Source organism: Salmo trutta, chromosome 39, assembly GCF_901001165.1.
Source record: "Salmo trutta chromosome 39, fSalTru1.1, whole genome shotgun sequence".
Lineage (NCBI taxonomy): Eukaryota > Metazoa > Chordata > Actinopteri > Salmoniformes > Salmonidae > Salmo > Salmo trutta.
The window spans coordinates 1,849,683-1,866,208 of NC_042995.1; the positions used below are offsets into that span (position 1 = coordinate 1,849,683).

Below are 16,526 nucleotides of genomic sequence, written 5' to 3' on the forward strand. Positions count from 1 at the left end.
AAGGCCATTTTAAAGGTTACTAAAAGGTCATCCCTGCCAGGTAAAGGTCACTGGATGCCAATGGGAGCCCAGTCATTTGACTGTGTTGTATAGTATAATGTTGACTGTTACATGTGGGTAATATAGTAAATCATCTATGTCCTTGCAGGAACCAAGACCCTGGTAGTGCACGGGCAGAATGAGTGTGACATTCCTACCCAGTTGCCTGTGCATGAAGACACTCAGTTTGAAGCCTTGCTCAAGGTAACTTCTCATCATAGAGTTCATCTGCATTCTACAGATCATGACAGAACATTCTTGGGGATACACTGAAGTCGTCCCCAATTCGTTGGCCTCTCTCTTCCCTAACAGGAGTGTTTGGAGTTCTTCAACATTCCCGAGTCTCGGTCGGCACACTACTTCCTCATGGACAAGCGCTGGAACCTCATTCACTATTCCAAGGTTGGAATTCCCATCCATTTCCAAGCGGTGTTATGAACTGTGAGGTTATGTGTAGATGTCTAGAATGACCATGAGAGTGTCTTCTCCATCAGTGACTACATAATGTGCTTTCTGACTGTCTTCCTCAACCTCAGACCTTTGTGAGGGACATCTATCCGTTCAGGAGGTCTGTGTCTCCCCAGCTCAACCTGGTCCACATGCTGCCAGAGAAAGGACAGGAACTCATTCAGAAACAGGTACAGCAGGTGTGCAGTGTGTGTTAGTAGTGTGTTATGTTTCAGGTTTAAAACTCACAGTTAAAGCCACACTGCAATTTGTGCACTACACCAAAGAGTACACACAGTATAAATGACTAAAAATCTCCCAACTGTGGCTTTAACCGTTTGAGAAGTGTCACCTTCTGTTTGTCTGTCCATATCTTTACTGGTGCCTGTCTCAGCCTCTTGTGCGTACTTGTGTCCCCTCCTATCTCTCCCTCCCTCCCCCCTTTCCCTCCCCTCTCTCCCTAGGTGTTTTCCCGTAAACTGGAGGAGGTGGGCCGTGTTCTATTCCTCATCTCCCTGACCCAGAACATGCCGGCCATCCACAAACAGTCCCATGTGTCCATGCTCCAAGAAGACCTGCTCCGCCTGCCCTCCTTCCCCCGCACGGCCATCGACGGAGAGTTCTCTCTCTTCAGCGAGCCACAGGGTAAGACTGGAGTGGACCCTATCTTGAATGGTACCTGAGTGAACAAACAAGACAATAAAGAGAGATGATCAGAGTTGGGGTCAATTCCATTTTAATTCCGGTCAGTTCAGGAAGTACACTGAAATTCCAATTCCAATTCTCTTCAATGCTTTTCAATGAGGACAACTTGGAATTGGAATTTGGTTGACCTTCTGAATTGACTGGAATTGAAAAGGAATTGACCCCAACCCTGGAGATGAGTTGCATTTTAAAATGAAGATGTAATAAAATAAAGTACTGTACTACGTTGTATATCTATGGTGCATCTTCAAACTAGACAACACAGATCACAAAACAAAAGTCTACCAACACTTGGGAAGTATGAACGCTAGATGTTTCAAAAAGTCTTCATTGCAAAGGGGCTTCCATAGTGAGTTAGCCCCATATTGTGCCATCTTCTCCCCAGGCAAGGAGCTCTTCGGCCTGGACACTCTCCACAAAGTCCTGTGGATCAAACTACTAGAAGAGATGTTTCTGGGCATGCCCAGTGAGTACCCGTGGGGGGACGAGATCATGCTCTTCCTGAACGTGTTCAACGGCGCCCTGCTGCTGCACCCCGAGGACAGCGCCCTCCTCAGGCAGTACACGGCTACTGCCATCAACACAGCCGTCCACTTCAACCACCTGTTCTCCCTGAGTGGATACCAGTGGCTCCTCCCCACCATGTTGCAGGTAGGTAGTACAGAGCTAGGATCAGTTTACAGGTCCAGCAGGTTGTTGTTCTCTATTAGAAGCTGAAAATGTGGAACTAATCTTAGATCAGTTTCATGGTGCTACTTCATCCACCTGCTGGGGTTAAAGGTTAGAGATCTAGGATAAATGTAGCCTCCCTAAATCCTAACCCCAACCATTACAGGAAGAAATCACATAACTGGACTTATATCAATGCCACCTTGGCACCATGCCAACCACTGCCCGAATGTTCTCACAAACTGTCGTCATTGTGAGCGGGGCGGCGGGGGGCAGGTAGCCTTGTGGTTAAGAGCGTTGGAACATTAACCGAAAGGTCGCCGGTTTGAATCCCCGAGCCGGCATGGTGGAAAATTGTGCCGTTCTGCTCTTGAGCAAGGCAGTTAACCCCCAACAACAACAACTGCTTCCCAGGCGCCGATGACGTCGATTAGGGCAGCCCCCCGCACATCTCTGGTTCAGAGGGGTTGCGTCAAATGCAGAACACACATTGGTTGAATGCATTCAGTTGTGCAACTGACAAGGCATCCCCTTTCTGTGAGTCAGTCTCACTACATAATATAGCAGTGACTTACAGAAACACAGGCTGGGCTGGGTCAGGCTGGGCTGGGTCAAGCTGGGCTGGGTCAAGCTGGGCTGGGTCAAGCTGGGCTGGGTCAGGCTGGGCTGGGTCAGGCTGGGCTGGGTCAAGCTGGGCTGGGTCAGGCTGGGCTGGGTCAGGCTGGGCTGGGTCAAGCTGGGCTGGGTCAGGCTGGGCTGGGTCAGGCTGGGCTGGGCTGGGTCAAGCTGGGCTGGGTCAGGCTGGGCTGGGTCAGGCTGGGCTGGGTCAGGTTACAGTTGAGTTGAAGCCTGGGAGCAGACCGTTATAGCCACTAGTAACGCATGGTCAATATGTTGACAATGGAACTCTTCTCTGCTTCATAATGGAAGACTTACACAGAGAGCAGTGCAGGTCAATGCCAAATGCAGCTGGATTTATTTAGTCTTGATCTGGGAAATTGTGCTGCTGACAACTCAATGGGCATTGCTCATTTAAATCACAGGATTTGAAAACATGTATAGCATTGAACCCTATATAATAGGCCATGTTTCTTACTAAGCGTTGATATACTCTACTATGTAACATTTGATTGAGTCCTCTACCTCCAGTGGCCTCTGAAAGGGCCCACACAGAATCCTCCTAACAGTTTGTGATGAGAGAAACATTCACATGGGTGCCATGGTGTGAAAGGCAGGACATCAACTATGTTGGCGATATTGATATTAAGTGGTTTCACCTTATTTGTGTTTAATATTGACATTAGTTGTTGTCACGTTATTTGTGTTTAATATTGACATTAGTTGTTGTCACGTTATTTGTGTTTATTATTGACATTAGTTGTTGTCACGTTATTTGTGTTTGATATTGACATTAGTTGTTGTCACGTTATTTGTCTGGGTTTATTTAATTTCTCATAGAAAAACCTACTGATCTAAATGCCTGGTGTTTCCTACTATTTTGTGTGACTGTTGGGCTGCTCTGACTGGAATCAAGGCCAGCTCCGTAACCACTGTAACCACGTAACCACTGTAACCACGTAACCACTGTAACCACGTAACCACGTAACCACTGTAATCACGTAACCACTGTAATCACGTAACCACCGTAACCACGTAACCACTGTAACCACGTAACCACTGTAATCACGTAACCACTGTAACCACGTAACCACTGTAACCACCTTAACCACGTAACCACCTTAACCACGTAACCACTGTAACCACGTAACCACTGTAACCACGTAACCACTGTAACCGCGTAACCACTGTAACCACGTAACCACTGTAACCACGTAACCACTGTAACCACGTAACCACGTAATCACGTAACCACTGTAACCACGTAACCACTGTAACCATGTAACCACTGTAACCACGTAACCACTGTAACCACCTTAACCACGTAACCACCTTAACCACGTAACCACTGTAACCACTGTAACCACGTAACCACTGTAACCACCTTAACCACGTAACCACTGTAACCACGTAACCACTGTAACCACGTAACCACTGTAACCACGTAACCACTGTAACCACTGTAGCGGCGTAGCTGTCGGCCACATTAAGGGGTGCTCTGTGTTGTCTTTGCTGTCACCCGTTGGAGCGATGTTGATGGACATTATGACATCCTCCAGACTTCCCGTGGGCTCAACTAGGCTGGGTAGTAATCAATCAATCAAATGTATTTATAAAGCCTTCTTACATCAGCTGATGTCTCAAAGTGCTGTACAGAAACCCAGCCTAAAACCCCAAACAGCAAGCAATGCAGGTGTAGAAGCACAGTGGCTTCTACACCTGATTTCAAGGTTTTACTGCTAACCTACAAAGCATTACATGGGCTTGCTCCTATAGTATTTAGTATTTATAGCAAATTATTTAAATACTTCAAATAGAAGTAGTTGATTCGGCCACATTATTTGAAAATACTTAAATACACAGTAAATAAATATTTAAAATACAAATACATAAATGCTGATGCCAAGATGCTGCTTCAACCCAGCTCTAGGAGGCCACAGAGATTACAGCCCAAATCCCACAATGAATTCTGAATTGGGCCTAAACATGGTGTTGCAGTATGACATGCCTCCTTACAAGCTCATATGATTTCTCCCTGTAATGTGTTGTAGTCCTAAACCCACTGTAATGTGTTGTAGTCCTAAACCCACTGTAATGTGTTGTAGTCCTAAACCCACTGTAATGTGTTGTAGTCCTAAACCCACTGTAATGTGTTGTAGTCCTAAACCCACTGTAATGTGTTGTAGTCCTAAACCCACTGTAATGTGTTGTAGTCCTAAACCCACTGTAATGTGTTGTAGTCCTATGCTGACTATGAAAGTAACCCACTGTAATGTGTTGTAGTCCTATGCTGACTATGAAAGTAACCCACTGTAATGTGTTGTAGTCCTATGCTGACTATGAAAGTAACCCACTGTAATGTGTTGTAGTCCTATGCTGACTATGAAAGTAACCCACTGCTGAGACAAGGGATAGAGTTCTGCGTCAGACAGTTCTACATCCTGCACCGTAAACCCTTCATCCTCCAGCTGTTTGCCAGCGTGGCCCCACTGCTGGAGTTCACAGTAAGTGTATTTGCATAAGCATCTCTCTGATTCAGAAGGGTTAAATGTGGAAGACATTTGGGTTGAATGCATTCAGTTGTGCAACTGACTAGGTCCCCCCTTATGAGCGTATCTGCGTGTGTTGTCTAACCATGTGACTGTGTCTCCCTCCCAGACGTGCACCAGCACAGGCCTGTCTAAGGGGGTGTCTGCTCAGTGCCTGTTTGACCTACTGGTCTCTCTGGAGGGAGAGACGCGTGATACCCTGGATGCCCTGGAGCTGGTCAAGGCTGAGAAGCCCCTACGATCCCTGGGTAACACCACCACCTCAACCCCCCTGGGTCCCATCGCTCAGGACTATTATATCATTACAGGTTGTGTCTGACATGGCACCCTGTTCAATATCCTGTATGCCATTTATCAGACGCTTCTATCCAAAACCACTTACAGTCATGCATACTTACAGTCATGCGTGCATACATTGTACGTACAGATGGTTCCAGGATTCGAACCCACCATCCTGGAGCTGCAAGCACCATGCTTTCCCAACTGAGCTGCAGTGGACCATTTACCCTATACTGTTCTACCTTTGACTAGCCCACATCGTTTTGCTGGCGTGGATTCCCATTGTTTTAAGAGAGGAGTTGTTTTAATGACAACGTGAGCTGATCAGCAGAAAATAAAATAATAGTTAATAGACTCTTACTAAGGCCTGGAGTTTCTCATTGTCAGGACTCTCCTAGTTAATAGACTCTTACTAAGGCCTGGAGTTTCTCATTGTCAGGTTTCTCCTAGTTAATAGACTCTTACTAAGACCTGGAGTTTCTCATTGTCAGGATTCTCCTAGTTAACAGACTCTTACTAAGACCTGGAGTTTCTCATTGTCAGGTTTCTCCTAGTTAATAGACTCTTACTAAGGCCTGGAGTTTCTCATTGTCAGGTTTCTCCTAGTTATAGACTCTTACTAAGGCCTGGAGTTTCTCATTGTCAGGACTCTCCTAGTTAATATACTCTTACTAAGACCTGGAGTTTCTCATTGTCAGGTTTCTCCTAGTTAATAGACTCTTACTAAGGCCTGGAGTTTCTCATTGTCAGGACTCTCCTAGTTAATAGACTCTTACTAAGACCTGGAGTTTCTCATTGTCAGGACTCTCCTAGTTAATAGACTCTTACTAAGACCTGGAGTTTCTCATTGTCAGGACTTTCCTAGTTAATAGACTCTTACTAAGGCCTGGAGTTTCTCATTGTCAGGTTTCTCCTAGTTAATAGACTCTTACTAAGGCCTGGAGTTTCTCATTGTCAGGTTTCTCCTAGTTAATAGACTCTTACTAAGACCTGGAGTTTCTGATTGTCAGGTTTCTCCTAGTTAATATACTCTTACTAAGGCCTGGAGTTTCTCATTGTCAGGACTCTCCTAGTTAATAGATTCTTACTAAGACCTGGAGTTTCTGATTGTCAGGTTTCTCCTAGTTAATAGACTCTTACTAAGGCCTGGAGTTTCTCATTGTCAGGTTTCTCCTAGTTAATAGACTCTTACTAAGACCTGGAGTTTCTCATTGTCAGGACTCTCCTAGTTAATAGACTCTTACTAAGGCCTGGAGTTTCTCATTGTCAGGTTTCTCCTAGTTAACAGACTCTTACTAAGACCTGGAGTTTTTCATTGTCAGCTTTCTCCTAGTTAATAGACTCTTACTACGGCCTGGAGTTTCTCATTGTCAGGTTTCTCCTAGTTAATAGACTCTTACTAAGACCTGGAGTTTCTCATTGTCAGGACTCTCCTAGTTAATAGACTCTTACTAAGACCTGGAGTTTCTCATTGTCAGGTTTCTCCTAGTTAACAGACTCTTACTAAGACCTGGAGTTTTTCATTGTCAGCTTTCTCCTAGTTAATAGACTCTTACTACGGCCTGGAGTTTCTCATTGTCAGGTTTCTCCTAGTTAATAGACTCTTACTAAGACCTGGAGTTTCTCATTGTCAGGACTCTCCTAGTTAATAGACTCTTACTAAGACCTGGAGTTTCTCATTGTCAGGTTTCTCCTAGTTTTAGACTCTTACTAAGGCCTGGAGTTTCTCATTGTCAGGTTTCTCCTAGTTAATATACTCTTACTAAGGCCTGGAGTTTCTCATTGTCAGGACTCTCCTAGTTAATAGACTCTTACTAAGACCTGGAGTTTCTCATTGTCAGGACTCTCCTAGTTAATAGACTCTTACTAAGGCCTGGAGTTTCTCATTGTCAGGTTTCTCCTAGTTAATAGACTCTTACTAAGACCTGGAGTTTCTCATTGTCAGGATTCTCCTAGTTAATAGACTCTTACTAAGACCTGGAGTTTCTCATTGTCAGGTTTCTCCTAGTTAATAGACTCTTACTAAGGCCTGGAGTTTCTCATTGTCAGGATTCTCCTAGTTAATAGACTCTTACTAAGACCTGGAGTTTCTCATTGTCAGGACTCTCCTAGTTAATAGACTCTTACTAAGGCCTGGAGTTTCTCATTGTCAGGTTTCTCCTAGTTAATAGACTCTTACTAAGGCCTGGAGTTTCTCATTGTCAGGTTTCTCCTAGTTAATAGACTCTTACTAAGACCTGGAGTTTCTCATTGTCAGGTTTCTCCTAGTTATATTCAACAATACAACTTGACTGATAATGGTCATGTTCTTCCTATAGTATATTTTAGGTCCTGAAAGTGCTGCAGCATGAATTCCAGTGGTTCTCTCTGTTTCAGACTTCTGCTATGGTAGTGAGGACCTGGCCTTCTCCATCAGTGAGTCCATCAAGCTGTGTGTGACGGTGGTGGCCTACGCCCCAGAGTCTGTCAGGAGGTGTGCTTTCACATCACTCACCGCTAGCCCTGTATATCAACGTTGTACAGTAGGCTTACTAAATGCTAACGCCCTCTCCTATTTTCCTCTGTGTGTGTTTGTGTTTATGCGTTGCGTGTGTGCACGGTATCAGCCTACAGATGCTGATGGTGCTGGAGGCCCTGGTGCCATGTTTTCTCCAGAAGCTGAAGAGCAACACCATGACCATGGAGTCAGCCTCGGCAGCGCGGGACGAGATCGCCGCCATTGCCGCCCTGGCCACCTCCCTGCAGGCCCTGCTCTACAGCTCAGAGACGCTCACACGGTCAGACACACACACACACACACACACACACACACACACACACACACACACAAGCCGTGCATCTGATAAGCAGATATGGTCCATCATGTCTTTCTAAATGTATGTTCCAAGCCCTAATTGAATGTGACATTTGTCCTTTTTCTCTGCTATCTTCCACCCCTCACCTCCCCTCCCTCCCCTCCCTCCCATCCCACCCCTCCTATCCCCTCTCAGGCCTATGACTGCCCCCCAGTTGAGTCGCTGTGACCAGGGACACAAAGGTGCCACGACTGCCAACCACGCCATGTCTGGAGGGCCCAACACCAGGTGTGGAGTAGCCTTTACACCTGCCGGATTGTGTCCAAAATGGCACCCCTAATGCACTACCTTTGGCCCGAGCCATAGGGCTGTAGTGCACTATATAAGGAAAAGAGTGTTCTTTTGGACATGGTATTGATTTATTTCACGTTCCTTTAAGTCTCTTAAAGAAACTGTACAACGTGGCTGTTATTAACATGTTGTTTTGTTACTTTTCCTAATTCTCTTCATAACTGTAAGACATAAATATAGTGTTGTTTGTTGTTCCTAGATGCTGTTGCCGTAGTGATATCCTAAAGATACCTATGTACAGGTCATCATCACAACAGAAGAAAACAATAGAATATGTCCCATGTGTTTACACCACAGTTGGTACAGATGATCATGTTTCATGGATGCTTGTTTGTGTCGTGTACTCGTGTTGCTTGGTGTCAATGTCAGTCGCCTTGTGTCCGGCATCAGGGACAACCTTCACCTGCTGGAGGAGGGCCAGGGGATGCCTCGCGAGGAGCTGGACGAGCGTATCGCCCGTGAGGAGTTTCGCCGGCCCCGGGAGTCCCTCCTGAACATCTGCACTGAGTTCTACAAGCACTGCGGCCCGCGCCTCAAGATCCTGCAGAACGTGGCCGGGGAACCCCGTGTCACCGCCTTAGAGCTGCTGGACATCAAGTCCCACATGAGGTGAATGGTTGGATTTAGTGCATAGTGTTTCAACCAGGTGGAAACTATCCTCATTCAATGCCCAATGTGCAGCACCCACCTGGGTGAAAGTGGCCACGAATGAGACACACTTTAACCGGGTATGACATCACTATTCACTCAGCTATGGTATGGACGCATACAGGGACCTGATTTGCAGAAACGTTTAGAATTGTGCGTGTGCGATTTCGTGCGTACAATCTGTATGCCTTTTTGTGTGTGGATGAGTGCGGTGTGTGTGTGTATGTAATTCCCTGACTGTGCATGCGGTTGTGCATGTCTATATGATTGCATGTGTGTTTTTGTGTATGATCATTGTGTGTGTGTGTGTGTGTGTGTGGTGGTGTGTTCCCCCAGATTGGCAGAGATCGCCCACTCCCTCCTCAAACTGGCCCCCTACGACAGCCTGACCATGGAGAGCCGAGGCCTGCGGCGCTACGTCACTGGGATGCTGCCCATCACCGATTGGTCGTCCGAGGCCGTGCGGCCCGCCCTCATCCTCATCCTGAAGCGGCTTGACCGCATGTTCAACAAGATCCACAAGATGCCTACGCTCAGGTGCGCTCGCCCACAGGCTCTGTGCTCCAGGTCTGTTGCCGCGCTGCGCGCCCTTTAACCCTTGCTCCTTCACAACCGTACCGTACTGTGGTGTTACAGTGAAGTACCGTACTGTGGTGTTACAGTGGAGTGAAGTACCGTACTGTGGTGTTACAGTGGAGTGAAGTACCGTACTGTGGTGTTACAGTGGAGTGAAGTACCATACCGTACTGTGGTGTTACAGTGGCGTGAAGTACCATACTGTGGTGTTACAGTGGAATGACGTATTGTACTGTGGTGTTACAGTGGAGTGAAGTACCATACTATGGTGTTACAGTGGAGTGAAGTACCGTATTGTGGTGTTACAGTGGAGTGAAGTACTGCACTGTACTGTTACAGTGGCGTGAAGTACCATACTGTGGTGTTACAGTGGAATGAAGTATTGTACTGTGGTGTTACAGTGGAGTGAAGTACTGTACTGTACTGTTACAGTGGCGTGAAGTACCATACTGTGGTGTTACAGTGGAATGAAGTTTTGTACTGTGGTGTTACAGTGGAGTGAAGTACCGTACCGTCCTGTGGTGTTACAGTGGAGTGAAGTACCATACTGTGGCGTTACAGCGGAGTGAAGTACCGTACCATACTGTGGTGTTACAGTGGAGTGAAGTACGGTACTGTGGTGTTACAGTGGGGTGAAGTACTGTACTGTGGTGTTACAGTGGAGTGAAGTACCGTACCATACTGTGGTGTTACAGTGGAGTGAAGTACCGTACCATACTGTGGTGTTACAGTGGAGTGAAGTACCGTACTGTGGTGTTACAGTGAAGTACCATACTGTGGTGTTACAGTGGAGTGAAGTACCGTACCATACTCTGGTGTTACAGTGGAGTGAAGTACCGTACTGTGGTGTTACAGTGAAGTACCATACTGTGGTGTTACAGTGGAGTGAAGTACCGTACCATACTGTGGTGTTACAGTGGAGTGAAGTACCGTACCATACTGTGGTGTTACAGTGGAGTGAAGTACCATACTGTGGTGTTACAGTGGGGTGAAGTACTGTACTGTGGTGTTACAGTGGAGTGAAGTACCGTACCATACTGTGGTGTTACAGTGGAGTTAAGTACCGTACTGTGGTGTTACAGTGGAGTGAAGTTCCGTACTGTGGTATTACAGTGGAGTGAAGTACCATACTGTGGTGTTACAGTGGAGTGAAGTACCGTACTGTGGTGTTACAGTGGAGTGAAGTACCGTACCATACTGTGGTGTTACAGTGGAGTGAAGTACCATACCATACTGTGGTGTTACAGTGGAGTGAAGTACTGTACTGTTACAGTGGAGTGAAGTACCATACTGTGGTGTTACAGTGGGGTGAAGTACCATACTGTGGTGTTACAGTGGAGTGAAGTACCATACTGTGGCGTTACAGTGGAGTGAAGTACCGTTCCATACTGTGGCGTTACAGTGGAGTGAAGTACCGTACCGTACTGTGGTGTTACAGTGGGGTGAAATACCGTACCATACTGTGGTGTTACAGTGGGGGGAAGTACCGTACCGTACTGTGGTGTTACAGTGGAGTGAAGTGCCATACTGTGGCGTTACAGCGGAGTGAAGTACCATACTGTGGCGTTACAGTGGAGTGAAGTACCGTTCCATACTGTGGCGTTACAGTGGAGTGAAGTACCGTACCGTACTGTGGTGAAGTACCGTACTGTGGTGTTACAGTGGAGTGAAGTACCGTACTGTGGTGTTAAAGTGGAGTGAAGTACCGTACCGTACTGTGGTGTTACAGTGGAGTGAAGTACCATACTGTGGCGTTACAGTGGAGTGAAGTACCGTACCGTACTGTGGTGAAGTACCGTACTGTGGTGTTACAGTGGAGTGAAGTACCGTACTGTGGTGTTACAGTGGAGGGAAGTACCGTACCGTACTGTGGTGTTACAGTGGAGTGAAGTACCATACTGTGGTGTTACAGTGGAGTGAAGGACCATACTGTGGTGTTACAGTGGAGTGAAGTACCGTACTGTGGTGTTACAGTGGAGTGAAGTACCGTACTGTGGTGTTACAGTGGAGTGAAGTACCGTACTGTGGTGTTACAGTGGGGTGAAGTACCATAGCTGTAGTCAACTCTGTTCCTAGCCGAGCTGGCTGAACTAGCCAGAGTAATGCACTGCTGCTTCCGTGGGTGTAATTGTCATCGCTGCTGACTGCTCACAGTTTGATTGTGTGTAGTTTGTAAAGTCTCATAACTGCTGAGTTTGGCTCTGCTTATGTGTGTGTCTGTGAGCTCTGCAATGTCATCTGTCAATACGAGTTGCTTTAGGCCCACATAGAGAGTCATCAGAACCTGGACCTGGTTATTGATACCTCTGCTGAGTAGTGATGGGTCAATACAAGCTGCTTTAGACCCACATAGAGAGTCATCAGAACCTGGACCTGGTTATTGATACCTCTGCTGAGTAGTGATGGGTCAATATTATCTGCTTTAGACCCACATAGAGAGTCATCAGAACCTGGACCTGGTTATTGATACATCTGCTGAGTAGTGATGGGTCAATATTATCTGCTTTAGACCCACATAGAGAGTCATCCGAACCTGGACCTGGTTATTGATACCTCTGCTGAGTAGTGATGGGTCAATACAAGCTGCTTTAGACCCACATAGAGAGTCATCAGAACCTGGACCTGGTTATTGCTACCTCTGCTGAGTAGTGATGGGTCAATATTATCTGCTTTAGACCCACATAGAGAGTCATCAGAACCTGGACCTGGTTATTGATACCTCTGCTGAGTAGTGATGGGTCAATATTATCTGCTTTAGACCCACATAGAGAGTCATCAGAACCTGGACCTGGTTATTGATACCTCTGCTGAGTAGTGTTGGGTCAATATTATCTGCTTTAGACCCACATAGAGAGTCATCAGAACCTGGACCTGGTTATTGATACCTCTGCTGAGTAGTGATGGGTCAATATTATCTGCTTTAGACCCACATAGAGAGTCATCAGAACCTGGACCTGGTTATTGATACCTCTGCTGAGTAGTGATGGGATTATCTATTTAATAGCCTGTCCAAACGAAACGTTTTCAAAATGCGAAATTATAGTGTGATATTTTGTTAAGTGTGTTGTGTTTGTAGTGGATGTGTGTATCAGAGGAGGCTGGTGGGAGGAGCTATAGGAGGAAGGGCTCATTGTAATGGCTGGAATGGAATAAATGGAATAGTATCAAACACATGGAAACCAAAAGTTTGACTACATTCTTCTATAGCTCCTCCCATCAGTCTCCTCTGCTGTGTATGTTTATGAGCGTGATTAGTAAATGAACGTGTGTGTGTGTGTGTGTGTGCAAGCCTGTCTGTGCGTGTGTGTGTGTTTATACTGATTGCGTGTGTGTCTGTCCTACAGGAGACAGGTGGAGTGGGAGGCGGCCAGTAGTCTGATTGAAGGTATCTGTCTGACTCTCCAGCGTCAGCCAATCATCTCCTTTCTCCCTCACCTCCGCTCCCTCATCAACGTCTGTGTCAACCTGGTGAGGCGTGCTCACACACACACACACCTCAAATACTCACTGTGCTGTGACTTAACTATGATGTTGCTTGTTTGCGCATGTGTGTGTGTGTGTGTGTGTGTTTGTGTGTGTGCGTGCCCTTGTGTGTGTGTGTTTCTCAGGTGATGGGGGTAGTAGGCCCCTCCAGTGTGGCTGATGGGCTGCCCCTGCTCCACCTGAGCCCGTATCTGTCCCCCCCTCTACCCTTCAGCACGGCAGTGGTCCGCCTGGTGGCTCTGCAGATACAGGTGAGACTACTCAGGCCAAGAACTAACCTCTGGGTTACTGTGTGTGTGTGTGTGTGTGTGTGTGTGTGTGTGTGTGTGTGTGTGTGTGTGTGTGTGTGTGTGTGCGTGCGTGCGTGCGTGTGTGTGTGTGTGTCATAATGAAACATTTATCTTGTTCTCTTTCCTGATTGACAGGCTTTGAAGGATGACTTCCCCCTGAGCCATGTGATCTCCCCCTTCACCAATCAAGAGAGGCGAGAGGGCATGCTGCTCAACCTGCTGATTCCATTCGTGCTGACAGTGGGTTCAGGGAGCAAAGGTCAGAGCCCAGGGTTAAGAGTTCTAATACCACCAAACTGTGGGTGTATGTATGCATACGTGGATCTGAATTAATGGCTGTGTTTCAGGCAGACTTGAATGTCACCTTGCAGTCACCTGCTAGAACTCACAGCGCCTGGATAGATGTTAAAAATATCACTGCATCATACAGTGCCTTCAGAAAGTTTTCAGACCCCTTGACTTTACAGCCTTATTCAAAATTGTATTAAATTGTTTTTTTCCCTCATCAATCTACACATAATACCCCATAATGACATAATACCCCATGTGTGTAGATTGCTGACGATTTTTTTCAATTTAATCCATTTTAGAATAAGGCTGTAACATAACAAAATGTGGAATACTTTCCGAAGGCACTGTATATAACAATATGATGCTCGCCTGCACCAACGATGACCTGGCACCTAACGATTAGTTGATATGTGTTGCACAACTGCAATGTAGTCAGCCTTGAACGCAACCTGTGTGTGTGTGTGTGTGTGTGTGTGTGTGTGTGTGTGTTCCACCCTATCCAGACTCCCCACACCTGGAGCAGCCTGAGGTCTCTCTGCTCCTGCAGACGGTCATCAACATCCTCCTCCCCCCACGCATCATCAGCACGTCCCGGACCAAGAACTTCATGCTGGACACCTCCCCCGCCCACTGCTCCACCCCGGGGGACCAGGGCAAGGACCTGAGGAGAGAGGGCCTGGCCGAGTCCACCAGTCAGGCTGCATACCTGGGTAGATATAGACTTATGCAGACTTAGACTATTTAAATGTAGACTATATGCTGACTAGACCGGGCGAGCGTGTGCGTCTGCCATCGTGCGCATGTGTTGATTTTGTCCAGCTACACCAGACGTGATCAGAACTCGCAGGTTGAAATATCAAAACAAACTCTGAACCAACTATATTAATTTGGGGACAGGTCGAAAAGCATTAAACATTCATGTCAAATTAGCTAGCTAGCTTGCTGTTGATAGCTAATTTGTCCTGGGATATAAACATTGGGTTGTTATTTTACCTGAAATGCAAAAGTGGGAAAGTATTCAGACCCATTAAATGTTTCCACATTTTGTTACATTACAGCCTTATTCTAAAATTGATCAAATAGTTTTTTTCCTCATCAATCTACACACAATAACACATAATGACAAAGCAAAAATACGTTTTTAGACATTTTTGCAAATTTATTAACAAATAAAAATGGAAATATTACATTTACATAAGTATTCAGACCCTCTACTCAGTACTTTGTTGAAGCACCTTTGGCAGCGATTACACCCTCGGGTCTTCTTGGGTATGACGCTACAAGCTTGGCACACCCACACCCACAATTTGCCCAGTATCGTCCGGGTTTGACCAGGGTAGGCCGTCATTGTAAATAACAATTTGTTCTTAACTGACTTGCCTAGTTAAATAAAGGTTAAATAAATAAAATAAAGAAATGTAAATAACACCTGTATTTGGGGAGTTTCTCCCAGCCTTCTCTGCAGATCCTCTTAAGCTCTGTCAGGTTGGATGGGGAGTGTTGCTGTACAGCTATTTTCAGGCCTCTCCAAAGATGTACGATCGGGTTCAAGTCCAGGCTCTGGCTGGGCCACTCAAGGAAATTCAGAGACTCCTGCATTGTCTTCTCTATGTGCTTAGGGTCGTTTTCATGTTGGAAGGTGAACCTTCGCCACAGTCTGAGGTCCTGACCTCTGGAGCAGGTTTTCATCAAGGATCTCTCTGTACTTTGCTCCATTCATCTTTGCCTCGATCCTGACTAGTCTCCCAGTCCCTGCCGCTGAAAAACATCCCCACAGCATGATGCTGACACCACCAGGCATCACCGTAGGGATGGTGCCAGGTTTTCTCCAGACGTGACCCTTGGCATTCAGGCCAAAGAGTTCAATCTTGGTTTCATCAGAACAGAGAATCTTGTTTCTCACGGTCTGAGAGTCTTTAGGTGCCTTTTGGCAAAGTCCAAGTTGGCTGTCATGTGCCTTTTACTGAGGAGTGGCTTCCATCTGGCCACTCTACCTTAAAGGCCTGATTGGTGGAGTGCTGCAGAGATGGTTGTCCTTCTGGAAGGCTCTCCCATCTCTACAGAGGAACTCTGGAGCTCTGTCAGAGTGATCATCAGGTTCTTGGTCACTTCCCTGACCAAGGCCCTTTTCTCCCAATTGCTCAGTTTGGCCGGAGTGGCCAGCTCTAGGAAGAGTCTTGGTGGTTCCAAACTTCTTCCATTTAAGAATGATGGAGGCCACGGTGTTCTTGGGGACCTTCAATGCTGCAGAAATGTTTTGGTACCCTTCCCCAGATGTGTGCCTCGACAAAATCCTTTCTCTGAGCTCTACGGACAATTCCTTTGACCTCATGGCTTGGTTTTCGCTCTGACATGCACTGTCAACTGTGGGACCTTATATAGACAGGTGTGTGCCTTTCCAAATCATGTCCAGTCAATTGAATTTACCACAGGTGGACTCCAATCAAGTTGTAGAAACATCTCAAGGATGATCAATCGAAACAGGATGCAGCTGAGCTCAATTTCGAGTCATAGCAAAGGGTCTGAATTCTTATGTAAATAAGGTATTTCATTTTTTTCCTTCGCTTTGTTGTTATGGGGTATTGTTTATAAATGACTGAGAAAAATAATTATTTAATCCATTTTAGAATATGGCTGTAATGTATCAAAATGCGGAAAACGTCAAGGGGTCTGAATACTTTCCGAAGGCACTGTATATGCTCTTAAAAAGAGGAGATGGGAGAGGCGGGATTTGTAGCGCGTTGTGCGTCACAAATAGAACCATTTCTATTTCAGTGCCTGGCTAC

The 16,526-nt window shown here is 46.2% G+C and overlaps 2 protein-coding genes across 2 annotated transcripts in view; one reads left to right on the forward strand and one right to left on the reverse strand.

The window, feature by feature from the left end:
- LOC115179225 (protein unc-80 homolog) overlaps positions 1–16,526 on the forward strand; it is a 116,659-nt gene that overhangs the window by 77,266 nt on the left and 22,867 nt on the right. The window contains 16 exon segments of the mRNA XM_029740617.1: positions 149–243; positions 352–441; positions 576–677; positions 951–1,131; positions 1,577–1,842; positions 4,848–4,982; positions 5,137–5,275; positions 7,683–7,779; positions 7,913–8,083; positions 8,297–8,389; positions 8,822–9,061; positions 9,437–9,667; positions 13,021–13,144; positions 13,285–13,410; positions 13,585–13,708; positions 14,244–14,450. Coding sequence (XP_029596477.1) covers positions 149–243; positions 352–441; positions 576–677; positions 951–1,131; positions 1,577–1,842; positions 4,848–4,982; positions 5,137–5,275; positions 7,683–7,779; positions 7,913–8,083; positions 8,297–8,389; positions 8,822–9,061; positions 9,437–9,667; positions 13,021–13,144; positions 13,285–13,410; positions 13,585–13,708; positions 14,244–14,450 — 2,421 coding nt within the window.
- Positions 1,092–16,526, reverse strand: part of LOC115179851 (sorting nexin-4-like) — a 95,057-nt gene continuing 79,622 nt past the window's right edge. The window contains exon 15 of the mRNA XM_029741703.1: positions 1,092–1,165. The gene's annotated coding sequence lies outside the window, so the exon portion shown is untranslated. The remainder of the gene's footprint in view (positions 1,166–16,526) is intronic.